The sequence below is a fragment of the Mitosporidium daphniae genome (genome assembly GCF_000760515.2).
Source record: "Mitosporidium daphniae strain UGP3 chromosome Unknown contig-72, whole genome shotgun sequence".
NCBI classification, from domain to species: Eukaryota; Fungi; Microsporidia; genus Mitosporidium; species Mitosporidium daphniae.
Window position 1 is genome coordinate 1 of NW_013546151.1, and position 26,136 is coordinate 26,136.

General features: G+C 43.6%; 16 protein-coding genes across 16 annotated transcripts; 6 read left to right on the top strand and 10 right to left on the bottom strand.

The window, feature by feature from the left end:
- Positions 1–3,824, top strand: DI09_72p10 (uncharacterized protein; the record flags this gene model as incomplete). Its single annotated transcript, XM_013381371.1, has 1 exon — positions 1–3,824. A coding segment is annotated over one exon (3,824 nt), but the record flags the coding sequence as incomplete, so codon positions are not given.
- A 142-nt stretch (positions 3,825–3,966) lies between these two features.
- On the bottom strand, positions 3,967–6,443 carry DI09_72p20 (uncharacterized protein; the record flags this gene model as incomplete). The annotated part of the gene is made up of 8 exons (XM_013381372.1): positions 3,967–4,077; positions 4,107–4,247; positions 4,276–4,539; positions 4,576–5,034; positions 5,069–5,170; positions 5,201–5,567; positions 5,597–6,235; positions 6,265–6,443. The coding sequence occupies 8 exons, from the start codon at positions 6,441–6,443 to the stop codon at positions 3,967–3,969; spliced, it is 2,262 nt and encodes a 753-aa protein (XP_013236826.1).
- Positions 6,444–6,736: 293 nt separating this feature from the next.
- On the bottom strand, positions 6,737–7,366 carry DI09_72p30 (uncharacterized protein; the record flags this gene model as incomplete). The annotated part of the gene is made up of 1 exon (XM_013381373.1): positions 6,737–7,366. One exon carries the CDS (start codon positions 7,364–7,366, stop codon positions 6,737–6,739), a length of 630 nt encoding a protein of 209 aa, XP_013236827.1.
- A 155-nt stretch (positions 7,367–7,521) lies between these two features.
- DI09_72p40 (uncharacterized protein) lies at positions 7,522–8,248 on the bottom strand (the record flags this gene model as incomplete). Its single annotated transcript, XM_013381374.1, has 2 exons — positions 7,522–8,038; positions 8,112–8,248. The coding sequence occupies 2 exons, from the start codon at positions 8,246–8,248 to the stop codon at positions 7,522–7,524; spliced, it is 654 nt and encodes a 217-aa protein (XP_013236828.1).
- A 154-nt stretch (positions 8,249–8,402) lies between these two features.
- Positions 8,403–11,150, top strand: DI09_72p50 (subunit C of eukaryotic translation initiation factor 3; the record flags this gene model as incomplete). The annotated part of the gene is made up of 1 exon (XM_013381375.1): positions 8,403–11,150. One exon carries the CDS (start codon positions 8,403–8,405, stop codon positions 11,148–11,150), a length of 2,748 nt encoding a protein of 915 aa, XP_013236829.1.
- Positions 11,151–11,424: 274 nt separating this feature from the next.
- DI09_72p60 (uncharacterized protein) lies at positions 11,425–12,888 on the top strand (the record flags this gene model as incomplete). Its single annotated transcript, XM_013381376.1, has 1 exon — positions 11,425–12,888. One exon carries the CDS (start codon positions 11,425–11,427, stop codon positions 12,886–12,888), a length of 1,464 nt encoding a protein of 487 aa, XP_013236830.1.
- Positions 12,889–13,050: 162 nt separating this feature from the next.
- Positions 13,051–13,752, top strand: DI09_72p70 (uncharacterized protein; the record flags this gene model as incomplete). Its single annotated transcript, XM_013381377.1, has 1 exon — positions 13,051–13,752. One exon carries the CDS (start codon positions 13,051–13,053, stop codon positions 13,750–13,752), a length of 702 nt encoding a protein of 233 aa, XP_013236831.1.
- Positions 13,753–14,072: 320 nt separating this feature from the next.
- Positions 14,073–14,948, top strand: DI09_72p80 (uncharacterized protein; the record flags this gene model as incomplete). Its single annotated transcript, XM_013381378.1, has 1 exon — positions 14,073–14,948. The coding sequence occupies one exon, from the start codon at positions 14,073–14,075 to the stop codon at positions 14,946–14,948; it is 876 nt and encodes a 291-aa protein (XP_013236832.1).
- Positions 14,949–15,171: 223 nt separating this feature from the next.
- On the bottom strand, positions 15,172–17,001 carry DI09_72p90 (uncharacterized protein; the record flags this gene model as incomplete). Its single annotated transcript, XM_013381379.1, has 1 exon — positions 15,172–17,001. The coding sequence occupies one exon, from the start codon at positions 16,999–17,001 to the stop codon at positions 15,172–15,174; it is 1,830 nt and encodes a 609-aa protein (XP_013236833.1).
- A 96-nt stretch (positions 17,002–17,097) lies between these two features.
- DI09_72p100 (uncharacterized protein) lies at positions 17,098–17,505 on the bottom strand (the record flags this gene model as incomplete). Its single annotated transcript, XM_013381364.1, has 2 exons — positions 17,098–17,264; positions 17,445–17,505. 2 exons carry the CDS (start codon positions 17,503–17,505, stop codon positions 17,098–17,100), a joined length of 228 nt encoding a protein of 75 aa, XP_013236818.1.
- Positions 17,506–17,746: 241 nt separating this feature from the next.
- DI09_72p110 (tRNA pseudouridine synthase) lies at positions 17,747–19,251 on the top strand (the record flags this gene model as incomplete). The annotated part of the gene is made up of 4 exons (XM_013381365.1): positions 17,747–17,863; positions 18,005–18,592; positions 18,738–18,897; positions 18,956–19,251. The coding sequence occupies 4 exons, from the start codon at positions 17,747–17,749 to the stop codon at positions 19,249–19,251; spliced, it is 1,161 nt and encodes a 386-aa protein (XP_013236819.1).
- A 32-nt stretch (positions 19,252–19,283) lies between these two features.
- DI09_72p120 (uncharacterized protein) lies at positions 19,284–20,323 on the bottom strand (the record flags this gene model as incomplete). The annotated part of the gene is made up of 2 exons (XM_013381366.1): positions 19,284–19,835; positions 19,880–20,323. 2 exons carry the CDS (start codon positions 20,321–20,323, stop codon positions 19,284–19,286), a joined length of 996 nt encoding a protein of 331 aa, XP_013236820.1.
- A 58-nt stretch (positions 20,324–20,381) lies between these two features.
- On the bottom strand, positions 20,382–21,024 carry DI09_72p130 (ribosomal protein S7; the record flags this gene model as incomplete). Its single annotated transcript, XM_013381367.1, has 2 exons — positions 20,382–20,779; positions 20,817–21,024. The coding sequence occupies 2 exons, from the start codon at positions 21,022–21,024 to the stop codon at positions 20,382–20,384; spliced, it is 606 nt and encodes a 201-aa protein (XP_013236821.1).
- A 1,221-nt stretch (positions 21,025–22,245) lies between these two features.
- DI09_72p140 (tRNA pseudouridine synthase) lies at positions 22,246–23,573 on the bottom strand (the record flags this gene model as incomplete). Its single annotated transcript, XM_013381368.1, has 5 exons — positions 22,246–22,578; positions 22,615–22,785; positions 22,823–22,890; positions 23,012–23,309; positions 23,337–23,573. The coding sequence occupies 5 exons, from the start codon at positions 23,571–23,573 to the stop codon at positions 22,246–22,248; spliced, it is 1,107 nt and encodes a 368-aa protein (XP_013236822.1).
- Positions 23,574–23,609: 36 nt separating this feature from the next.
- Positions 23,610–24,071, bottom strand: DI09_72p150 (uncharacterized protein; the record flags this gene model as incomplete). The annotated part of the gene is made up of 2 exons (XM_013381369.1): positions 23,610–23,900; positions 23,928–24,071. 2 exons carry the CDS (start codon positions 24,069–24,071, stop codon positions 23,610–23,612), a joined length of 435 nt encoding a protein of 144 aa, XP_013236823.1.
- Positions 24,072–24,657: 586 nt separating this feature from the next.
- On the bottom strand, positions 24,658–26,027 carry DI09_72p160 (uncharacterized protein; the record flags this gene model as incomplete). Its single annotated transcript, XM_013381370.1, has 2 exons — positions 24,658–25,178; positions 25,304–26,027. The coding sequence occupies 2 exons, from the start codon at positions 26,025–26,027 to the stop codon at positions 24,658–24,660; spliced, it is 1,245 nt and encodes a 414-aa protein (XP_013236824.1).
- Positions 26,028–26,136: the final 109 nt, after the last annotated feature.

Genomic DNA, 26,136 nt, shown 5'->3' on the forward strand with positions numbered 1-26,136 from the left:
GGCGGGGCTTGAAAATTTCGGCCTTTTCTGAATCTATCCTTTCAAGCCTGTTGGAATCGGCGACTTCTGCAGAAAAATCAACTTCATTCCTTCGGAACCAAAAGCTCAATTTGTTTTCTAGCTACATAAAGGAATGCAAACGCCTGGGCCTGTTAAACTGCGTTCCCGTTGAACTCCAGTCTGGAATCTTATCTCCGCTGTCAAATGGCTTCAACACTTGCTTTTTGAATTATCCCGTGCTTTTGAGCGCTTTCAAATTGCACGGTAACGATCGGGCTGTTGGCGAAGCCCATGCTCCAAACGAGCTTTATCGGGTGATTTCCAACATTGAGGCCAACTTTGTCGGGTTTTTTGAATTCATCCCGGGCTTCAAAAAGGCTGTCATATCGATTTCGGGGCTCTCCACGATTGACCAGACGTCCAAGATTCACAGAATCGTTGGTACTCTATTTGAGTGGCTGTGTATCAATTCTGTTCTTGCAGACTCTAAGGTGTCCAGATTCCATTTGCTGGCCTGCAAACTTGTTGGCAACTGGTCCGTTTGTAATGCCAGTCAATGCTGCATGTTGGTCAATTCCGCGGATGTTTTTGATGTGTTATGTGTGGTTGAGCTGATTTCAAATAGCATGCCAACGTTGTCAATCGAAAATGTGTCCAAACTTATTGGCTCCTTGAAATCGGAACTTGTTGACATGCAGCACAAAACCAGGCATTTTGACGGCAAGAATGCCATTTCAAACGAGTTTGTTGACAAGCTTGATTTGCTTCTGACCGAAGCTCGGGCATGTGCTTGTAAACATGGCTTTATTACATCGTTGAGCACGAGTCCCTTGTACGAAAAACGGGCTCCACTCGAACGCAGCGATTCTTCATCTTGTGCTGCATTTACGGACAAAATTCTGCTGTTGGCGCAACACGTGATTTCGGTGTTGAATTCGATCTCAATACCACGGGATGTCGGATTTGGCTCAATTGAAAATACGATTCCGCAGCTTTATGTATTGTTCAAGATGCTATTTTCGGATGCCTTTTATGCCTCGCTCCACGGGCTATTAGACATTTCTCCAAATCCATGTGGCTTGCCATTGATGACGATGCTTGTATCGATGCTACACGTGATGGTCCGATTGTTTCTTATTTTTGTAAATTCACTCTCCGAGTTATCGATTCACACGATTGCCTCAATTGCAGCGATTTATGAGAACAACTTTGGAGAGGTATCGACATCATCAAAATCGGACCCCACAACAGCTGATGGCGAAGGTTGTGAAGCGCAACAAGGCCCCATGCGTGCAGATGATGGCACCGAGCTTCCAAAAGGCATGGCAGACTGTAAGGACGTCCCTTCTCAACAATCCAAGAACGTTTCAAATGAAATTGAATATGAGGAGCAAATATCCGATGTCAAGCAACAATCGGACGAAAAGCACAGTGAACAAGATCCCGAAGCAGACAAACAAAACGACATTCAGCCGCAAGCAGAAAATGAGGCTGCCGTAAGTACTAGTGAAAAGATGGATGGCATGCAGGATTGCAGAGACCAATCGGAATTTGAGAAAAACACCCGATCCGATCAAAATGATGCTCTTGACGAGGCAGAGACAGAAGGTGCTGATACTTTAGCTGCTTCACAAGAGGACCGCATTTGTGACAATCAGTTTAAGGAACAGCTAAATGAGGAAGAAGATTCCAGTGGCATGGCAAATGACGAAATACTGGAAAAACTGAACACCGATTCGTTTCCGCAGCATCTTGATCAAAGCATTTGGCAGGATGACCTCTCTTCCGATAATGAATTGTCCGAGGTCGATGAGGGTGGTGATTTTGCACACCAGGACGCTACCCCCGCTGCACGAGAGAAAGATCTTGCTCGCAGAAATGACAAATCTGTTACGGAAAAACCTGGCTCCTCATCAAGTTGCGAGAGAAAGCCTAAACAGGAAGAGAGTTCTCTGGCTAATGTCGATTTATTGGACCAGGATAAAGGTATCTGTGGTGTTGATGCGGATGATGTTGATGCGGCTATGGAAGATAATTTATGCAAAGATCGCATTTCTATGGACGAAGACGTTGATGCCGATCCAAATGGCTTTGACACCGAATCAAAAAGTCTTGATGCTGACCCAAATGCTTTGCAGGATCATACAGAGGGTATGGATGATGAGAATATTGAAGCCTCTGCCCAGCCAATGGATCCTTATCAAGAGGAGGCTCTTGCGTATGGCGAAATCCCACAAAACTTGGCCCAATTTACAGATGAAGAGAAGAGCCCATCACAAGGCACGAATGATGATATTAACTCGGAAAACATCGGCATCGATTGCAACTCGGATAACATCGGCACCGATTGCAACTCCGAGAAACAGGATCAGTTCGGAAAGGCCTCAAATGGTCAGCTCGATGATGCTTCAAACAAGGAACGTGCGAACCTGATTGATCAACTGCTTGAATTACCTCCACAACACAACGACCTGCAGTGTAGGAGGATATTAGGGGATCAGCTGGCCACGTGGAGAGACCTCTTGATGTCGCTGGAAAATTCTGCTCCAAACTCTGCACCGGAAAATGGCTCGCAGAATCCAGAGGTCTTTGAATATGATTTGGACGACCCACTCGCGTCCAATGTAGACTCTGCGCACGTTCTTTCTCAAATATCGAAAGAAGATTTTAATGATGCGCCATCCTCTTCTGCATTGAATAACCCTATTCAAGGGCAGCGGGGTAAGAGCCTTCCATTACAACAGCCATTTGACCAAATTTCTTTGAACAAAGACAATGATGGCTCACATTCGGAAGCTGAAACTTGTAACGCAAACGTTGAAGGCTTGGATTCCTCTTTCTCGACAATTGAGACTGAACCGCAACATGATTGCATTGAAGATATGGACGATGACCGTCCCTCTGAGATGGTTTTATCCCCCGGCTATAGGAACCATAATTGGCCAGAATACCTGCATGCTACGTATCCACTTGCATGCGAGTTGACAGAGAAACTTAGAATGGTCCTAGATCCTACCATTGCAGGAAAGTTGCAGGGCGACTACAAAACAGGAAAAAGGCTGAACATGAAAAAAGTTATCCCCTACATTGCTTCTGGCTATCGACGAGACAAGATTTGGCTACGAAGGACCAAGCCATCGAAAAGAAACTACCAAATCCTGATTTCGGTCGACCAAAGCCTGTCGATGGAGTCCTCTGGCGCCCCCCATCTACTTTTTCAAGTCATTGCGCTGTTGTCTCAAGCATTTTCGAAAATCGAGGTTGGCCATGTCGGTTTGGCCGGGTTTGGAGCCGAAACTCATTCTTACATCGCTCTTCCCGGGTGTAGCTCGGACAGCAACTTTTGCTCCCAATTCAATGAGAACATTGGGGACCAAATTTTGGCAAACTTTCACTTTAACGCGGAATCCACAAATCTCCTTTCTCTGCTTTCAAAATCCTTACAATGGTTTGAGCAGGCAAAAAGCGCCTCTTTTTCTGCTTGTTCCCAAATCCACTTTATCCTGACAGACGGCATATTTAATAATTCCGATCAAATAAGAAAACTCTTGAACCAGTTTTCGGCGCAAAGGATCCTGGTTATCTTTTTGCTACTTGACGCCCGTTCTTCGAGAGATTCCATTCTAGAGCTAAAGTCCGTCGCATATGAATTTGATGGCACGAAGCCAATCATGAAGATAACCAAATATATCGACCAATTTCCTGCCAAGCACTACTTGGTGATCAGAGATATCTCCACGCTCCCTTCTATCTTTTGTAAATGTTTAAGGGAGTGGATTGAAGGCATAAACAGGACCTCTGTCTGTGAAACCTTTCGCTATTAAATAAATTATTGTTTAACACTACGAGCACGCAACTCCACACGTGCGGAGGCCGCCCAAAAAAATTCCACACGTCGGGTTATTTATTTTTAGAACAAAACTCATTCATTTGGGGGACAAAATTCATTCATTTGGGGGACAAAATTCATTCATTTTTGGAACGAAATAACTTTTCCTGCTGCTGATATTCTTTTATCAGCTTTTTTATGCGCGATTTTGGCAATTCCTCCCCTGCAGCATCATGTGTAGGGATTCCCTATAAATAAATTCAAACGCAGTTCCAACCTGTTCGTCAAATTTTGAATACAAAGACAGATCCTTGAACATTTCCGAAGGGCAAATTAGTGCTCTGGTATGTCTTTGTGCCTGGCGCTGTTGAGATATGGCTGCCATTTCTTTCTTTTTGTGCAGCGAGGCCTGCATGCTCTACGTGATTTTAAACTAGTCAAAAAACCTGCTCCTTCTCTTCTTTCATCCTTTTTAAAGTATCCTGGTCAAGGATCTTTACAAGCGCAGCTAGATGGCCACTTCCTTCAGTGGTCCTATCCTCCAAAATAACGCCAAGATCGGGGCAACCATTGTCTCGAAGCTGATCGCACAATTCGAGAAGCATTTTTGGACTGATTTGCTGGCCTTTCTGAAGCGCTTCAAAGGAGAGGGCCCTTAGCTTATCCCTGAAGGATGAAATCAGGTGTGCAGATTTGGCAAATAAGGAGCTCTAGTTTAAAGTAAGCATTGATGGGAAATGCCATACCTGCGACACGGTGCATTGGTCGTTAAGGTTCGCAAAACTAACCCCAAAGGCCTTTAAAATCTTCTCAATATAAGCAGAGATTTCACTAAGCAATTGCGAGTAAACGGACGCATCTCCCTTGTTTTTCAAGTACACTCTGCAATCGCTCATCAGAGCGTTAAGCGATTTCAAGACAGAGGGCGTATCAAACGAGTCGCAAAGGGAAGCATGCACGGCTTCTTGGCAAGCAAACAGAGACTGCGACAAGCTTTTCTCTTCATCGCCAAAAAACGATACAAATTGGGAGTCTTCTCCAAGGCCTCTAATTACCGCATCAACCTGTGCAAAAAAATTAACAAATGAAGCTTCAAGAGAAACAGTCTCCAACATCGAGGTCTCTTTGTAATCAAGAGTGGAAGACCATGTATGGGTGAGGAAAAATAATCTCAATTGACGAGAGGTCCATCTAGACAAAGCTTCCTATGATAAAGTTGATCGGATCCAGGGCACCAACCTTGATGGTGATGAAATTTTTCAAACTCTTGGACATTTTTTGCCCCTCAATGTGAAGATGTCCTGTGTGCAGGAAATAATTAACCCATTGCTCACAATCGTACTGTGCCTAATCGTTAATTGCTGTTTTAACCCGATGGACTACCTCTGATTGAGCAAGCTCATTGTCATGATGCGGGAAGGCAAGATCAACACCACCGGAATGGATGTCAAGAACACCAGGGATCACATCTCCGGCCATTGCCGAGCATTCAATATGCCATCCGGGGCGACCGGGCCCCCAGGGAGATGGCCATACAGGCTCTCCTGCTTTCGAATGCTTCCAGAGCGCAAAATCGGCATTGGAACGCTTGCCGTGAGATAAATTTCCAAGAGCGCCCTCGCCCTCTTCAAGGAGCTTTTGGCGGTCAGCAGACTGTGGGCACAGCTTTGCATATGTGTGCTTTGGAGAGTTGTTAAACTTCAAAGTGTCAAAGTAAATTGAACCATCGAGCTGATACCTAAAAATAACAGGGCATTGAAAGGCTACCCGTAGCCGTTGTTAATAATTTCCTGGATGCAAGAAACTATCTGCGGAATGTATTCGCTTACGCGAGTAAGCACAGCGGGCGGTAGCACGTTCAACGCTTCCATATCATCAAAGAACTCTTTTTCCCAATACTCTGGCAATTCCTTGAATATTTTAGGATCGGAAAGAGTATGTCCATATTGCGAGTCCAAATAGGAGCCCAAAAGCGCGTGAATAGATTCGGGGATGGTGGAGTGTTCTTTTCCTTTGACAAACGCAAGGGCATCAATAAGAGCCTCAAGAAATGCAGGAGGCTCTTCAGCAGCATTTTTCGCTCCGTGTGAAAGCAAAAACGAGCGAATGGACTCGGAACAAGTAAACGTCGATAATTTCGAAAGATCCACTTGATCAGAAGATAGAGCAAGTCGGGAAGAAAGATAATGCGCTACAGCCTTTTCGACTAGCTTTACGATACCACTGGGAGCAAGCTCAGGCTTTTCGGCCCCGGACAGCTGGGATAAAAGTTGGGATGTAAGAAACTCTTGACGGGCTCGAAGAATGATCTTATCATCGACATCCGTGATGTTCATTACAAACTGGATGTTGTATCCAAAGTAGTCCGTCATAATTCGCCGAATGATATCAATGGTCACATAATTTCTGCATGTAAACTAAGCTCAAAATGATACCTTGCATGGCCCATATGCGATGCATCATAGACTGTCGGTCCGCAAGAGTACCACCTGATCAGCGCGTCGGCACGTTCGGGGATGAATTCGGTCTTTTCTTTGGCAAGCGTGTTCAAAATTTTCAATTTCGGTTGCATCGATTTCGAGGTTGTTGGCATCTTCCATTTGCTTGTGGCCATTTTTGACGTGGTGGAAAGCGCTTTCGACACGGAAATATATTTGAAAAGTTTGGGAAACAGCACTAATGTGATGATTAAGCTTACTAATCTGCAGATTAAACTTGCTAATCTGCGGACTAAACTTACTAATCTGCGGCTTAAACTTACCAATGTGCCGATTAAACTTACTAATGTGCCGATTAAACTTGCCATTCGGCATTTGATGCCTCTGAATCTAAAGATGCTCGCGGTTTTATTCAATATGATCGACACATAAAGCAAGCAAATTTGCTTTTTATGAACATATGCCGGCGTTAGGAACCGAACTTTTCTGCTATCCCCATTTTAAACGGAAGATCTTTAAAAATAAAAGAATCAAGGGAGCTGCTTGCAAGCGTTCCTGATTCCAGGGCATTTGCAATGACATCGTCTGGGCGTGTGATTCTATCGCACCTTGAATATCCAGGACGTATCAGCAACAAGACAATATAAATGTCGTCCGAGTCTTCAATAATATTTACAACAGGCAACGAAATCTTCTTTCCCAATACACTGGAGCAATTTTCCCTGGCAAGTTGTCGCTCTTTCCATCTCTCTTTGTCTGGGACAGATAGCTTGGCAACGATATAAACAAACATGTTGTTATGTCTCAGCTCTTCCAAAAAATTGAGCAAGTTATTAGATGTGTTCATGAGCATAAAAAGACCCGATCCCGGTATCAGTTTGTCGGGAATATAAGCAGGGGCGCTCATCCGCCGAGCCGCTCTATTGTTCTCAAGAATGTATATGATGTCTTTTGGAGAGTGGCTATTTGCATCCAACAAATCTACATTTGCAGGGAAAGAGCCAAATAAAAATCCGGAAGAAAATCTATAATTTAGCAAACTTTCAGGAAAATGGTCAAGGGGCTCTTTAAATACCAAACACACACAGTCATGGAACATTACAACAGCACGTCCCGGGGGAAGCAATTTATTAAAATTTAAGCAAACCCCTTGATTTAACGAAATTGCACTATGGAGATGTTGCATTTGGCGAGATCATCATCGGCAACACCAGCAACATCGCGTCCTAGTGATGGCGGAGAGCAGAGCAGGTCTTATTTAGGAATATCATTTTTCCTGGATAGCCTTCTCGATGTGTGTAACGGCGCTTCACCTCCAGAGGAAGTGAACGTGCCTATCATTTTGCATATTTGGCCAAGGGATTGTTTATAAGAAAGCCATTCTTGTCTATCGCGTAGCGATGTCTCCAGAAGGGATGACTTTTTCTTTTCTAACTCATTAATTTCGGTGAGAATGGCATTTTTTGTGGAAAGAAGTTTGCGTAGTGTAGCTTTGACCCTGTCATAATCATCACCCAGAAGAAGGATGCCGTAGTCTGGAAAGGCAAGCTCCTGCGGAAGGACATTGACAGGGCAGCCCTCATCTTCATCCACCATAAAGGGCTCATCACTTCTGAAAACAACACAAAGATCATTTTCCATCGCATTGTGTGGTTCTTGCTGTGGATTTCCCCCAATGTTTTCGTTGCCATCTTCGGCTCCTTGCCCAGGAGAGATGGTGGGAACCCCTTGCTCCTCTTGCTGCTCCTGCTTGCCAGTATCGAATGCAATTCTGGAGACGTCGTCAAGAAACTCTGAACCAATCCACATTTTTCTATTGCATAAGATGAGCATGGCTGAGATACCTAAACGAATGGAGCTCCTCAAATTGGGATTTTAGCAGCATCAGCTTATACTCTAAATCGGCAATGGTTCTTTTCTTCTCGGCCAATAGCATTTGAAGCTGTTGCATTTGGCTTCGAAGGTGGCGAAACTGGGCCATCTTTGCATAATGAGACGATGAAAATTCAATCAGCTGGGAATGGCTGAATTTCGACGGGAAGCACACTGGGAATGACATTTTGGAATTTAAATTAAATTTGTGCTCGTGTCAAAATTAAAATTCAAGAATGCAATTTTTTTGCATTGTAGGACCCATGAGCAGAAGAATTTCATCATCAAAATTTTTCTCCAGAGAAATCGACTCGGATACTTCGTCCTCCTGCTCATCCTCATCCTCTTCGTCAGGAGAGGATGAAATGGAGATGATGAGCGATTTCAGCCATTCGGAAACCATTACCAACCTCTGCGCCAAAGTTGAATCGCTTCTTAAGGTTGTTCCGATTGCCAATATCCGCTGGCCAATAGTTAAAAAAGGGGTTGAAGATATGCAGAAGGCTGTCAATTCTGCGTCTTCTAGCAAGCCTCTTGAAAAGAGCCTGATTGACCGGGTGGCAAGCCTTTTCATCTCGCTTGAAGACGCCCTGCAAGCCTCAAAGGCCATCGGGGGCGGTACAGGCTCTGTGGGAGTAGCCGCAAAGCAGGCCTCGCTGCTCTTATCTAGACTGCCGCTACTTAAGCCCTCAGTAATTTCATCCTCGCTTTTGGCTTCTATTCGCTCTTCTTCCAACTCCACACCCAATCCCACTTCTGATGATCGAAATATGGGTGAGTTTTCCGAGGGCGATGGCAATGATTCTGAATATTCATCCGATTCGTCCTATTCTTCATACTCCTCCTCCTCTGAAGATGAGCAATCGTTTTCCGGCTCCTTTTCCCGAAACACAGCCAGTGCTGCGGACAAGTGGAAGAAAAAAGACTTGACGCCTTCAGCCAGTGCTTCACAAACATTGGCTTCTTCCATTAAAAAGCAACCTCAGCGCCCACAGAATATACCAAAACCCGATGGGACACACGCACAAGCGGAAACAGAGCATCACCAAATGTCGTGCGAAGAGCTGACACCGAGAGAAGCGCTGACGCCTAGCGAAGGTCTACAGAGGTACACACAGATTTTAGCGACTCGGGGACGCAAATCTGCAGACAAGGCAATTCAAATCAAAGAGCTGGAGGCCATCTCTTCCATCGTCGATCTCTCTGTGATTGATAAAATTCAAATCAAACTGACTCTCCTTTCCTTTTATTTTGAACGCACCGCATCTGTCTCCGCCGCCGCGTGGATGAACATGCTCGTTGCTGCGCTTTCTGAGCTGATTGAGCTTGGTCTTGGGTCAAAAGCCTCTCTTTCCTCAACCTCAGAGCTGAAGGATATTTCTCTTTCCGCTTCTAGCTCGTCGCTTTTTGCGTCATTGCTTGCCTCTGTGCAGCGCCTGGACGATGAATATAACAACTTACTGCTTACTTTCCCAGCCCCCAGTTCACAAGGCTCATCGGCGATGGCGGCAGCCACCATGGAGAGCTCAAACCATCCCCTTGAATATGCAGAACTGCTCCGTCTAGAAAGACCGCTTTATTTGCTTCTTGCAAAAATGCAATCTCTGTGTGCGTACTTTTTTGATACCAAAGAGGAAGCCCGCGAGGCAATCCATGACTTGACGCTTCGTCGTTTGGGCCACCTCTATCTCAAGTCGGATCGGGGAATCAAAAGAATGGACACCCTTGAAAGCGGTGACATTACTTTAAGTGCTGCTTCTGAGTCCATGGCTTACAGGCTGCTGGAGATGTCTGGAGAGCCTGCTGTTGGCATATGCTCGACATCTGGAATGTCTCCCGTGCCCGCACCTCTTCGTTTGGCCGCTTTTCTTTTACTGTTGCAAGAGGATGTTGCCGAAGTCAAAAGAGCCCGTACGCTTTTATATCTTGTCTCTTGGATTGTCGGCGACGGATGTCCAATATCCGTTTGCTCGCCTTTTCTTCTGGCAAAAGGTTTGCTAGTCGGGTCGTCTTTAAGCGAATCCATTATTTGGGCCGATTTGCATACCCAAGTTCTTTATAATAGGACGCTTGCCCTGTTGGGACTGGCTGCCTTCAAAGAGGGCCGCCTCAAGGCCAGTATGGGCCTTCTGGGCGAGCTTATTGCGTCTGGTCGCTGTCGCGAGCTCATGGGGCAAGCGCAAGGCGGATTTTCGGCATTCGAGGATCCAATTACTGCCAGCTCCAGAGCCACTACTATGATGCCATGGCATACTTGGATCCCCACCGAACCTCTTGAAATGGTATACCTTCTATCTTCGGTTTTGGTTGAGATCCCGAATGCCATCCTTAGGGGATGTGTTGGCGGATTCCAACAACAAACTTCATTTCCAAAGCCGCTCCGACGTCTTCTTTCTGAACGGACCATGGCCATCCAAGGAGCACCAGATCCGGGCTCCGGAGCCTCCTCCCGCGACCTGATTGCTGGAATCGCTCGACTTATCCTGGCAGGGGATTGGAAACATGCAAATGCCCTTATTGCCCACCTGCGCCTTCCTGTGGTTTCGGTCGGAATTCTTTCAAATATCAAAAGAGCATCTCTTATCGCTTTTTTTGGTAAAAACGCATCCTCGTGGACGTCTTTGGATGTTTCGTCGTTTTCCGAATTTTTCGAGATGGAGGTGGATGAGGTTTTGGGCTTGATCAAAGGATGGATATTTGAATCCACTTCAAATGGCGTGTCATCTATTGTGGAGACACCTTATTTGGATGCCGATCAGAAATGGGTTTATGCACATAAGCAGTTCGCAACAGCCGACAAAAGTACTGATTCTGCGAAAACAGATAAATTTGCCATGTGGACTTCAGGGCTGCAGTTGGCCTCCACTGTGTCTATACTCTCAGAAAAGCTATCTTCTCTCCTACAGGAGAACGAAAAATTCTTCCACAAACGGGGATCCTCCTCTGCAGACAGTAATAGTTCCTTTTCTCAGAAGCACTCGGCAACTTTGAAATCAAAGCCTGCATTTTAATTAAATTTTAACTTGGTGTATTGAAATAAAATTTAAATGATGTAATCATCAAATGAACACCACAATGACGACGATGGAGCTGATCACGATGATGAAGCTGATCACGATGATGAAGCTGATCACGACGATGACGATGATGGCAAATGGGCCAGGATTCACCGCCGCTATTGCCAGGGCATTTCAAGTTTAAAGCTAAAATGCAAGTTTGGGTTGAAACCGGTGTAGCTCGGTAAAATTGCGTTCGTAGCGCCATTTATTTTACCATTCGAAAAACATGCCCACTCCACATTTTATCGTTGGCAACGAAAGCTCCGACTTGGATTCCATTGTATCCTCCATTGTGGTGGCCAAGTATGGTAACGAGCTTTTCGGTCGTGTCGGCGATGTCGACACCAAACATATTGCGGTGCTGGTCACACCTGGAGACATGTTCTTTTTTAAAAAGTATTGTTCCTATGTTGTTGAAAATATAATGGATGTCGATTTAACGGATACTTCTGAAATCCTTTTCATCGATGATTTCATGGCGACCGCAAAATGCTGCGATTCCATTTGTGTTTCCCTCGTGGATGGACCGCAAATTCCATTGTTTCTCCGGCTCTTTAATTACAACTTCCAAGTGTTCAACATTATCGATCACCATTGCTTTGATGCGAGTGCACGCTATTTGGGTGAGTGTGTTTTTATCGATCCCTGTGCGTCAAACTGTACCAATGTGTTTCGAGTCATGTGGGAAAAGATTTTCCATAAAAACGCATCGACTAGCACATTGGAGTCTATCTTTTTTGAGCATCCTTCACATGCAAAGCATCGATTTTGGGAAAATCCACATTGGTTTGCGGAGCTTCTGGAGGCCAAAAAGGAGCCTGTTGATAGGGTTCTGCTGGCACTTTTGTGCGTGATTGTTGTGGACTCCATTGGAATGGACATGGATGGCTCCGATAAGGTTACTATCCACGATGTAAAGGCTTGTCTCTCCATTCTCCAATATCTTCGGATTGGAAAATTTATTTCTTTGTGTCCAGAAGAATTTGAGCAGCCATTACTATTTGCGTTTGTAAGGGAGAATCATCTGCAGCTCTTCGGCTCCATATTTGCTCATCTCAAGGAATACTCGTCTTTTTCGGCGACTGCGTTGCTTGTATCGCCCCAAATTGTGCTGCAGCTTGACTACAAAGATTATTTATACGAGTTTCGGGATGCAAAAGAGCGTTTTTTTGCGTACGGCATTTCCAGTATTTCTTGTTCCTTGTACGAGTTCGTTTCTGATTGTAGCGTTGAAAAAGAAACCGCCTCGTTTGCGGACTTTTCCTCAAAGCTAGTCGCGCACTTTGCGTTGAAAGCAAAATTAATTCCAAATTACTCGTTTCTCTTTGTCATGACCTGTCAGTCGAGAGAGATCATGACCAATGACAGCTTGATTGCAGATGACGCCAAGGACAGCTTGATTGCAGATGACGCCAAGAGCAGCTTTATTGGCGCAAGACAATTGTCTTTTTGCTCGCCTGCCGATTATTTTGGAACCTTGGACATTAACGATGCTGCAGAATGTGTTTTGGAAAATTTTGAACAATTATTTCCTGGGCTGATTTCGAATTTGGAGTTGAAATTTGTATCTGCTCTTGTGGCAAATTCGTTTGTCACGGTGTCGTTTATTCAAGGTAAATACAAAATGTCCAGGAAAGCCATACAGCCCGTGATCCACGAATCGATTGGCCATAGAAGTAAACCACATTAGCGAAATTTACTTGGCCTTCGCCTTCCCCTTTCGCAAACTCTATTTAAATTAAAAGAAGCTTTAGCTAATTAGATGTTAGGATCCTTAATTGATCATAAGAGACCAATTGAAATACGCGTATTTTGCCTTTGATTCGTATCTTCCTGGTTTTTTAACTCATATATGAGGGGACTGATTCTTCAGCTTTCGGCACTTTCTCAGGAAGTTTCACAGGCAGAGCATGAAGATACAATGGCACACCAGCAAGATTTTGGTACCCAACTTCCAGAGAAAAAGACTAGACCACTTCAAAATGAAAACACCGTTGCAAACATCGATCCAATGGAGCACCTTTCAAAAAAGGAACTAGTCATGTTACTTGACAAATCGGGTGAATTTTTCAATCATCAAGACGAGGATTCGTTAAAGTCGATTCAGTCAATGTTTGCACTTCATCATGTCGAAAACGATGGCGAAATAAATCACTCCACTCCAACGTCCATATGCAACAAGGCCGAAAAAAATCGATTGGCCCAAAAGGCATATCGAAAACGAAAAGCAGAATACATAAAGATCCTCGAAGCAAGATCCTCTCTTTTATCGATTCTAGAGAGCGAGCTGAAAGAAATACAAGACCAGTTGTCTCGCGTAAACAGCAATTTATTCGAATGCTATAAGGAAAGAGACTTGCTACTGGAGGAGTTAAATGCATTGAAAAGGGAAAAAAAATGTAAAGCTTGCTATTGCAAGGGGCATAAGTACTGTTTTAAGGACAAGTGCCCTGGGAAAAAAAATTCCGATACCTCGAACGGAAGTTCTGGAGATTCGAGTGACAGATCATTTGAATATTCTCCTTATTTGGATGGTGATTTTTGTGCACCTTAGTTTTTATGTAGAATTTTAATGGCACGCCAATAAATGTTTGGACAGGTGTTTTGCATGGAATTGGCACTTGGATGCATCGATCATGTACATGATGTTGCAACAGATTTCGAAATGGCCACTTTTGTAAATTCCATAGTGGCCCTTGTAAAATTTTATTTAATGAAGTCAATGGCTAGGGCCAAGTTTGAGCAGACAATTGACGAAAACGTAACCAATGGCCATTCAAAGGGCTCTAAACTATTAGTATGACCATCCTGAGCTTGTTAAACGACACATTATCCAGACTTTGAGGAAATTTGCCTCGTTGGCTCCGTACTTGGATGGTTTCCAAACAAATGGCATTATCCCACACTTATTTACTATTGTTGCTTTTAGATCCGCATGCTCGTTTAATTGTGGGCACCCTGACGGTGGAGAACAACGAGAACACATATAGCATTCCGGCCTCCATTTCGCTTTCCTCGACATATCCATTTGGGGGCGATGATGCGGTTCCTGTGGTCCTTAAAGTGATTCCCACCCCTTTGATGAGCATAAACCTGGATTGCCCCTATATTTTCGAAAATGGAGTGTTCAAATACAGCCACCCATTCCTTTGTGAAGGAGAAGATGGCAATCTGATTATCCAAGTTATTTCAGAGGCTATAGCTAAATTTGCTGCTATCCCGCCAGTGTTTGCTATTGATGATAGCGGCCAACGTGAGCAAGTCGCTTTTGGAAAAGAAACAGACCTCTCGCCTGTGAGTATTGAACATGGTCTCTGTGTGGCTGAAGCAGACGAAAAAGAGGAAAATCCTATGCCGGAGAAAGAGGAAAATCCTATGCCGGAGAAAGAGGAAAATCCTATTCCGGAGAAAGAGGAAAATCTTTCCTTTGAAGAAATTTCTGGCTCCTCTTTTAATTCAGAACATAGAATCAAAGGTAATTTTTATGCCCAGCTTATGGCTGAGCCTCCAGACCTCGCTGCCAAAGACATGGACTATAGGAACATTCCAAATTCTTCAATTGATGAAGCCATTAGACTCCTTTCAGATAGAATATTTTCCAGAGAAGGTTGCATTGATGACCTCGTTAACGCAAGTTTATCTTTTTTGACTCGATCTAGGAGTTACTTGTTTGGACCAAAGCAAAGTTCTACACCACCCTTCGTTCCACTTGAGATTGGAATTTCTTTACACTCCAGCAATAAAATTTAACGCTGTTTAATGAAAATAAATTATCTGGCTATTTAAAGTAAGCCCCAAAAAGGGACACCAACTTTTGCAGTATTTCAGAGCGGATGAAATCCGCATCGACCGGCCCTTTGACCGATATTCCTATGGGGTGTGTGATGAGGCTACCCCCATGGAGCGTTTCCGAATCGTAAATGTCAATGGAAGAGGGGACAAAAAGTGTTAGGGGATAACAGGAAAACTCCGTCTAGGGAACAGTAAATTTAAACGAGGATACCTTTATCAAGTTGGAAACAATGGAGAGCGGATTAAACCCCGGGAGCATTAAGGATGATAGAATATCCTCTTGGGTTTGTTTAATCCCCTCGATGTCACAAACAATTGACTCCCTAATGTCAGATAAGAATTTCCCCGATTCGAAGGAAATAGAAAAATCAAAAAAATCGTTGACCTTGAACATTTCCAAAAGCAGTGACTCGGAAGGGAGGGGCCTTTTTGGGGGGGATGTAAATAGCAGGGATGCAACTGAGAGAGATTTTAAGGCCAATTGAGAAATAATTGAAAAGTCGGAGATGGAAACGCCAATTTTTTCCAAAATAGGCGCATTCTCCTGCTGACCTAGAAAGTGGATTGAATTGATGAAGGCTGAAGTTGGTGAGGTAGGAAATGTCCCCATACTCTGAGATGTTGTTTTATTTTTGCTTGATGGATCAAAAATACTGATTTGGTGAGTCTCCTTTGCCGATTGGGCACTGTCATCCTCATTTCGAGCTGGCACCATATTAGATTCGATGACAATTTTTTCGACAGCTTCGAATGGAAAAAAATCGCTCAGCCTTTTATTGGAAATCCAAAGTAGCAAAAGCTTTATCCCATCAAGAATAGGCTTTGGATGCATTGCATAAATAGAGTTTTTCACAAACGAATCATGAGCTAGTGCTTCCGTGAAAATTAGAAAACTAAACTCGTTGCACTTTGACATCCAATTTGCATTTGTTTTGAAGGGGAAATGATCGCTCAATTCTCTCCACAGAGAAAGATGAATTACATCCTTCTGCAATGTTTCCTCTTTTGGAAGCAGACGGATAGATTTGTTTTCTAAAGAAAGCCATGTTGCCGGTTGGTGAAAGGCGAAACCAAGGTCTAGGTAGCACCGGAAGACAAATCCGCTGCAAAATACATCCATAAAAGAGGGTCCGGCACCGTTTGTTGAAATTGACGGAACCAAATCTGGCGTTGTGCGTTGGATCCCAGCACCAAGATTGCCCAAAAACGCGGTAGCCATGGCATGGAACGCCTTTGGCTCCGTTGGCCACCTGTTCGATGTTTCTAGTATTAAAAGCACGGTGTGCACAGGAATGAAAGCCTGCTTGACATTTATATTTTCTTTACACAAAGACAAATACGCACTAGGGCTTGGGAGGTGTGGAAAATCGGTGTAAATCGAGCCCCTCATGGACGAGGAGATTGGAAGAATCGACTGGATAGCAAGCGAGCTTTCCAGGCCCATAATAGATGTTTTTAGCTTTGAAAATGAGCCGTTCAAAAGCGAGGATCCATCCGCTTTATCTAATGGCTGCGAAAGGACATCACTTAAAGGCAGCAATTCCAGTCCACAAATCTGTATTTTTCCCGGATCCAGCTTTAAATGCACCTCCATCATATGTTGAACCATGGCCTTCAAAATTTTGCTTCTATCGGTTTTGATTTCAGGTGCATCCCATACAACACATTCGATGATGTTGGTATTTTGGAACTTCCTCAGTTGGCTTTTAGAAGGCCCCCAAAATTTCCTAAAAGACTCTGCTGCATTTGGATTGTCTGAAGGACTGGGCCCCTTATCAACAAGCCTAAATATCTGGTCCGGCTCGAAGAAAAGACCAAAAGCAAGTTTTTTGGAGACCTTGGCATTTTCCAATTCACAAATGCCTCTTACCCGGCTGGATAGCCCATATTGAAGCACATTTAAAATGTATTGCGAAAGCGATGTTTCAGTGTCCAAAACGGAGTTCGCGTATGAAATGCTGTCCTTTGAGATGTCAAAAACTACCACTGCATCGTAAGCCAGGTTTTTCATTAAAAAAAAGGGAGCGCGTCAATTTTATTTTGGACCAATTTACATTTCAACCTTAAACCCTAATTTGGGAATTGCCAATAACCTTGTCGATGATTTCTAGCAAGCAAGAAGGTTGGAGATGCTTTTACCTTCATAGGAGACGGCCATATCTACATTTGAATATCCCAAAAGTCTATAAAGGGAATCCACATCTTCAGACGCCATCTTCTCACCGACCGTGGTGAGGATATGCTTAAGATCAGAAAGCTTAACCAGCCCGCTCCCTACGGCAATTGGTTCGGCGAGCAATTACCTTCTTTATCCAAAATCTTAAAGCAATTGATAAGATCGGAGCGGTCGGTGACTACATTGACGGAGGCGCGGTCCATGCCTGAGACGAAGGAAAGGAAACTCTCCTCATCAACCCATCCAGACCCTAATCTGGGAAGGGAACAGGTACATACCTAACGGATCGATCATTTTTTCAGTCTCCTTGATTTGGGCTTCAGAAGGAAAATTTCCCATTGCTCGTAAACAATCGCCCACTTTTGCCGTTGGGATTTTAAGGCCTTCGCCGCCGCCTTGGATGCTGAATATGGAAAACACCTCTTTAGCATCTATACATGAGAGGAGAAGAACACCATAAAGGTACCATAATAGTTCGGCGCCATTGATTAAAGAAATTTAAATTTCAATGTGTTAATTTTTAAAAACCGGCCAATTACAGGTGGTTGCATTGGGAGTACACTTGGTTTATTCTTCCCCTATGAGCGAGACTTTGGATCGCACCGAAATGATGGCACCACCAGTTAAATTTCCAAAAAAAAAGGTCGCATTGGTTCTAGCCTATTTAGGCACAAACTATCAGGGAATGCAAATGTATGTTGGGTGGCCTTTTATTTTAGAAATCCAAATGCCAAAACTATAGAGTCCGCCCTATTCAAGAGCTTGGTTGATTCGGAACTGGTTTCTGAGCTCAACTCCACGGACCAAAAGAAGGTTTGCTTGGGTTTCTTTCCGCTAGATTGGATTGATGAGAGCCTGTCGCACAGACAAGGGTGTCCATGCAGCCATGCAAGTGGTGTCTTTGAAGGTTATTTTTAAAGACCCCATTGCGAGCATCATGAGCTCAATCAATTCACATTTGCCCAAGGATATTAGGGTCTGTGGTATCCATCCGGTGAGCCAGACTTTCGACTCAAAGTTGCATTGTGATTCGAGATTTTACGAATATTTGCTGCCGACGTTTATGTTTAAATGCGACTCTTCCTTTGATTTGTCCTTTTTGGAGAACATGGCCGCAAAAAGGGACACTTTAGATGGCAAAAACGAGGCTGCAAGCGACGGTTCTGAATGTGAAGACAATGTTGCTGGAAATGAAGATCAAGCCTCGATGCAAAAACACAAGCTCGCCGCCGATTTCTATTCCAATAATTTTAAGCCTACTTTGGCCGACATTGAGCAGCTTTCGGCGTTTCGCCTATCTTCAAAGGAGAAAGACCGACTTGACGCCTTGCTAAAATGCTTTGAGGGCTCCCACTTTTTCCACAACTACACGATCAAAAAGTCGGCCGTAGATCCCAGTGCATGCAGGAAAATTATCTCCTTTTCGGTGGGTACTTTTTTGCTAACTTTCAGAGCTCGGATCCATTCGTTCTAAATAACAACTGCACCGATCGTGCCGACTTGACTTTGGCGTCCTCGGAGTGGATCAAATTGACCATCCACGGACAGTCTTTCATGCTGAACCAAATTAGAAAGCTCATTGGTATCCTTTGCCTCTTATCCCTAGGAATGGTGATCATGATTATGCGTCTCGATGTCCAGGATTATTCGATGGTCATTTCCAGGAGTCTTTCGAAATCCGAAAAAATGAATGTCCCAAAAGCCCCTGGCGTGGGTCTCTTGTTAGCTCAAGTATGAGTGTGCTTTTTACTTTAGGCGTGTTTTTCGCAATACAACAAACGTATTTCAGAGATAAATCCGCTATCCTATGATACCTATGCGCTCGAGATTGATTCCTTCAAGGAAAAGGAAATTTATCCTGCCATTGCCAGTGAAGAGTTTTCCAAAAACATATTCATGAATTGGTGGTGTGCTATCTCCCTGCATGCATATGATTTCCAGTATGTCCTACAACAGTGGACACCACCTGATTCTGAAGTATCGAAAAAAAAAATTAAAAAGGGCAAATACAGTGCCGATCAAGCATCTCAGAGCGAGCCCCCCAAGGTCGAGCAAAAGAATCCGGATCCCAGCATATCTCAATAATGAATAGAAATTATTTATTTAATAAAATTCACCTACTCCTTCGTATCTGATTTGCTTTTCTTGGATTTTTTGTTGGCCATCAGAGTATGCATGATATCCCATTCTTCTTGGGAGAGCACATTTGCATCCGCAGGCTTTGGAGCTTCCTTTGGCACATTTTCACGGTCAGATGGAGTATCGCTTTCTCCAGAATACTTGTTTTTGGAGCTGGTTTTGCTTCTTTTGGATTTTGAAACAGTTAGAGCCTCAGCATCCGCATGTTCGATAGATGACAATTGAAGTATTTCCGTCGATGGTGCTGAAATTTCTTCTTGATGCGACTGTGATTTATCCTTCTTTTTGGACGATTTCTTTTTGGCCGGGAATTCGTTTTCCTGAACTGCGGATGTAGCCTCCTCTATGACGGGCTCCATTTCATGAAGTTCTGATTCCTTAATCTCCAAAACCAGGTCCTTTTCCTCCTCGCAGGCAGACGAGGCTGCCAGGATTTCTTCTGCGAGCGGTGTGGGGAGGAACTTTTTTTTCCTTCTCTTTTGATCTCCATTGTACGCTTCGGGGAATTTAGCCTGGTTAATTTCCATGGCCTTCAAAGAATAGCCCTAGGGATTCTCGTATGGAAAATGCAAACCCTTTTTTTTTCATCCGATTCTTGCTTCCACAATTCAATGGCCTGGTTATAGATTTCTTTGGAACTTTGCCCTTCATGAGCTTTATCGAGCCTAGGCTTTACCTCTGAATAATAAATCGTAAATCCATTGACACGGCCCACCCGTTCTCTTGTAGAAGAAACCTCTGCATATTGTAAAGATAACCGATTACCTTTTATGGCTTTCTCGGCGCCGTTGGAGAGGGGGGTTTGGGATACACACTCAACATTTGAACATAGGATGTTGAAAATATTTTCAAAAGATTTTGAAATGCTTAGAAATTCATTCTTCAGTGCATGTACGGCCTCTTGTGTAAAAAATACATGGTTGCTGGAAGTGCCGGCACCCGCACCAGCTGTATTTTCCGCATCACTGCTTGACAACGCCGTTTGACCGGCTGATGGTTTTCTGGATGCTTTAGTCATGTTAATTAGTTAAAATTTAATTAATTGAATGTTTTTATTTAAACGTTAAAATGGGAAATCAAGTTGATTTGTGCATATTGAATCTCTTGGCGTAAAGTGAAGAGGTGCCGGCAAAGATTTCTGCTATTTCGTCATATAGGCCTCTCTCGAGATTTCTCACCGTATTGTACTCTCTCTGTGTTGCGGCTTCAACCAGCCATCGAATAGCAATGCCGTTCTGTCTATGGGGAGTCAATACTCTTGGCAGAGTTTGTTTGCGCCCCATCATGGATTTGTACTCCAATAGTGGCTTGACGCTATCAATGGCCAATTGGATTGGATTATCAATTTGATAGTCCAGCTTTAGCCTGGCATTCACTCTTGCAAGAATGGCATTCTGGCTTACTCCACCCTTGATCAACGACCCAAGAAAGTTGGGACACAAGCTGGTGGGTTTTGTAGCCACATGTCCCGTTTCTAATGCCGGGTTATAAAGCTTCCATATGGCGCGTACCTTTTTCGTTGCTAGCTATGTCCAAGTTTGGATCCGCTCTGGACAAACTTTCTGTGATCAGTATGCTTGCAGCCATTTCGTCTGCCACAAAATTCCTTTCTTGTTTGATAATTTCTCGCATCGGAATGTCCTTGGCTGCATAGAACCTCAAGCCAGCTCGAATATGACGGCTTCCCGCTATGCGGGGAAACGCCCTACCTGCCACCATTTGATTGTTAATTAAAAGGACGAATTTCAAGTGCTAATTAAAAGAACGAATTTCAAGTGCTAATTAAAAGGACGAATTTTAAATTGACAAATAAATTGATGTTGGTTACCTAATCGGCGCCATCCCAAAGGAGGGTTACCATAATTGGCGCGTAACTAGGGTGTAAAAGAAGCGAAATGTTATGATCAACACTCGAAACCAATATTTTTTACTGAACTATATGACTGCCAGTTGTGGATTTTCAATTCCAAATATTTGTAAATTAACGGAAAATATGAACTGTACATTAATTATGCTTGTGGCCATGGGCATGCTAACGGCGTGTATTTTGGGAGCCATGTATTATAACCAATCCAGGAAGCTTAAAAAAGGTACCGATGCGTTCGCTAAATTATGCAGATGATACTGTCGCCAAAAGACTTCGAAGTTCGAGGAAAGCGGCAAAAGAGAAAGTAAGTTTTGAATCCGACAACGAAGCATCTGATAAGTTGCCGAAAAAGAGCAAGCCAAAAAAGGCAACTACCGAATTGACTCGAAGCCAATCGCGAAGAAAATCTGCCGAAATAGCCAACCAAGCCATTGTGGAGGGTGCCGGTGGCATATCGACGCCACGCAAGGCCAAAGCCAAATCGGTCTCCAGTGCAAAGTAATTGTAATTGTAAGTAAATCGAACAAAGCCACCTATGCCCAATAGTGCCCCAATTACATTGAAATGTTGTATTCCTCACCACTGCTACGATCATCCGACTCGATGTCTTCATTCAGGTAGGAGAGATCAGAGGAGCAATCTGGATCTACCGGTACATACGTTTGATGCAGCAGCCTGAACAAAGTCTGTTCCAGGACAACCATGTCGATTTTGTATCGCTGCGAAGGATCCTCGGCGTAAATGTACTTCCAACCGAGCAGCGAATCACATCCTTTGCAAAAAACGTCGCAAACGATATGGATTCCTGTAAGTAGCTTTCTGCTCTCAGCTGTGCCGAAATGCACGTTCAATACTTTTCGAAATAAAAAGGCCTGACCAAGGGTGCCACTAAAAGAGCGAGAGACGACGTCTGTTGGCGTGGACAGGTGTGTCGAGCATTCGACACACTGAAACACATATCTTGAATCGATGTACTTTCTTAGCGGAATGCCCATTAAAAACACCGAAAGCCGAAGTGTAAAAAGAATGCATCATGCACTGAAATTAAAGTTTGCTAATGCAATGGAAATAGTTTATCGTGAAAATGCTTTTCTTTTCCTACTTGGAATGGGCGTGTAATCAGCTCTGTGTAAGACAGCAGCAAGGTGTTCATCATATGCCTTTTCAGGATCAACATTTCGGTCGTCCAGCATCGACATCAAATGCTGGTGATAAAAGGAGCGAGACAGAGAAAATCTACTCCACGAGCCAGAAAGGCCCTGGTAAAGCGATCTGAGTGCTTTTTGCTTTAAATCTTTGTAGCATTCAGATGAAAATTCAAGGCCGTCAAAGGTTGCGTCCCACAGCACCAAGGCGTCCTCGCTTGCCATGTGGTATGTTGGCTTTTCTGTGCTCTCAAACATATACTGTATTACCTAAAGGTCAACAGCATAGCGTCGTACCGAGGGCTCTTCATGCCCAGTTCCGATCAAAAACAGGATTCCCATCATACAGCGGACTTGATGATACAAAAAGCCCTTTCCCGTAACAATGAATACGTACTGCTTAAGAGACGAAATCGAACTAGCTTTGTCATCAAAAGCTGGCTTACTCTTGGAAGCACTCGACCGGCTCTATTTTGGACGCTATTATGGTTCTTTCAAAGAGCACGTTATCTTTTGATTTGTCGACTTTGCAAAAGTTTTTAAAATTGTGAATGCCCACATAAAGTGCGGCGGCTTCATTCATTTTCTAATTTGCATTACATACGATGCCACGTTACCTCGATGTCAAGATCTTCGGCCAGGAAATAATAATGGTACGTTCTGGAGGTGCAATTAAATCTAGCAATTTAGACACCCAAACCACACCGTGCGTCAAAGTCGGCTCCCACATCTTTCCATCCCAATATCCGGATGTCGCTTGGAAGAACCGAATTTAAGATCGACATGTAGGGCAGCTCCCTTTCCCTTTCTATGGTGGAAAATTGCACGCCAGACCCGCAATCAGAGTCGGCCTTTTCGACGGATCGAATGTTTAGCGATATAATTTGTTTAAACGCCGAAACACCCTTATCGGTTCGCCCGCATCTGGAATAGTTGCACGAATCCACACTTTCAATTAGCTTGGTCTTGATCAACGAGCCAAATAAATGATCCTATTTTGAAAAGGGCCTATCATGTACCTCAATCGTATTTACATTCGTATCTCTCTGCGTGGCCAATCCCTGAAATGAATGGCCAATGTAGCAAAGGTGCATTGCAACTTTCCGTCGTTTAAACGAAGAAAAGTCGAAAGCAGAGCGTTTGGTTTTATCGTGATAGCCGTTGCCCCTTTTTGATGGCAGTTTAGCCATCTTGGCTTGAAGTTCTCTAATGAGAACAATCAAGCACTCTTTGGATAAATTTTGTAAATTGGACATGAAATTTAAAAAAGTTTCCGTTTTTATGATTTGCTTTTATTCGATGCAGACTGCAAAGACCCCGTGAGACAGGGATTCTGCTGTCAGATACGAACCAAAGTGCTGTTTTAGCCAAAGCATCATGCTCAGCGTTGGAGATGTTATAGCGACAGACCCTTCCATGTGAGAGTATTCCGATACGAAATGCTCGACAAAGTTGATTACCGAGGGATCCTCCTTGAAGGATAGCAATTTTTCCTTTAAAATATCCCAAGCCCAGGGCTCACATGGGTTTTGTGCAAGAACATCGTTTTCAAGCCAAATGAAGATCGCCTCAAGACCTAATACCTTTCCCTCAAGCAAATGATCAATGACCACTTGAATATATTGGGGAGAAAGTTTCCAGAAAAACAAAAGATGTCTCAAAAATTCAATCTGGCTCTGCATGTCTAATGGAGAAATACCAAGAAGTTCAAGATATCTATTGGTTATTCCATCATAAGTACCTGTCAATGGCATTGATTGTATGCGAAAAGGATTTGGATCCATATAGGAGAACAGACTGGATGATGACTTTTCTTGGATTCGATATGGAGAACACATTGGCGGAAATGATGCCTTCAATCTCTGACACCGGGGTCTTTGATTTTATGCATTCCCCTAGTTTCCTGGAAAGAGCCAGCTCTTCCGGGCTTGCCGTGGTCGATGCCTCGGAAAATTCAAAACATGGCTCTGGCGATGGCTGTAAATAATTAACGAAAAATTCTGGAATGTTTGCTCTGATTTGTTCGTAGTATGATAGTCTATACTGTCATGCGGCTGAAAGGATACCTTATCATTTTGGAAAGCAGAGTCTGTAAAAAGAGGGCTTGAGACCCCACTTGTGGCTCGAGATTGAACCCTGTACTCATATTCTCCGAGAGGGTTTCCCTAACGTTGAGACAGTTTCTGAAATTACCATTGCATCCATTGGCTCCATTTATATTCAAACTGGCTAAAATGGTGCGCTAGCCAGCCACTTAGAATAACCAGTTGCGAGAATAAAAGTTCGTCAAGAGAGGTAAATAATCCAGTCACAATGGCACCAAGATATTCGCTGGCAACGTCACATATTGTCAGAATGTCTTTGATAAGCATCGTATAATAAACGGTTGGAAATGGAGGGGGTCGTGGGGCCGCTAGCATTTCCGAAAGGATGCACTACACGATAAAATGTCACCACAAATACACTAAGAGCAATTCTAGGGATGTCCGCAGATGGAAATGTGTGTTGAACATCGACGATGATAAAATCGGCACATTTGTGGTAGTTTTCATCAAACGCATTGATGATGTGAGTGACGATATCGGAAAGCAGCCAATGCTCCATGCAATCTCTTTTTATCGTAAACTTGGGGCTGCCATCATTTGTTCCATCAATAGTTTCAGACTCAGCATGCGGTTTACTGGCGTAGTCTTCGTCCACAGCCTTATGGGACATGTCTTGGTCGGTGATTCGAAACACTCTCCGAACATGAGGGAAGGTTTGTGTCTCTTTAGGCTCGTACAAAGCCCCAGCGTCAAGATTATGTGGCAAAGTGTGAGCATTTACAGAATCAGCGGGAGATGAAAATTCTTCTAAAATCACTTGATCAATCAGGTTATTCTGCAAGTAAGTAAAGTATGCAATACCGTCCAGTTGTCCATGTTTGTAAAGAACGAGTACAATTCCAAAAGAATGTCAAAAGAAAAAAACCGGGGAACACCGCTACCTGATTGTTCAAGACTTGGGGATGCTGATTTGATTTCCAACATTATGTTGCCAATGCGAACAAGAAGCGTTCGAAAGACGCCCTCATTTTGTCTCAGCAAAACCGATCCGTTCCAAAGGAAGGATGAAAGAATCGAATACAAAAAGTAAAATTTTGCTTTTTCCCTGGACGGGTCATTAGAACATTGTTCAATGAAATCAATCAACGGTTCAATTGAATGCAAAAAGGATAGATCATTGACAACATTGACGGTGACAAGATCGGCTAAAAATCGAAGAGAAAGAGTAAATTTCGACCAGCTTCCATTGGAAATAAATTTGTCCATTGAGTCAAGCAGCAGCGGGATAAACTTTTCGCTCACCATTGCCGGATCTTGTAGATTGAGAAGACCAACGATGGAGGAGTAGATCCTGGGCTTCCATGCCATTTCAGAAACACATTCAATGATGGTGGCAAGCAAAGCATCAAAATATGGCTTAGAAGATTCGGACAGCAAAACCTTTGCCAAATTACGAATATTATCAGATAAAGAAGAGGAGCTCTTTTGTCCGACAAGGAATATTAAATGATGCAGAGTATCCTCAGCAGACTGGGTTTCTCCGCCCTTGTTTCCATGAAATCGCTTGGAGTTTGAGCGTCGCTCCGAAGGGCCGTGCTTATGCTCTAAAATATAGGGAGTTATTGTACCGTATTCACTGTCATCAAAGCTTCGCTTGGAATTCATTGAAAATGAAAATGAAAATTTAGGGTTAATTGAAGGGCCTTATTTGAAAACAAGTTTCCGTAAATTTTCGTATCCTTGCTAATTAATTCTCCCTATATTTTAGAGCATA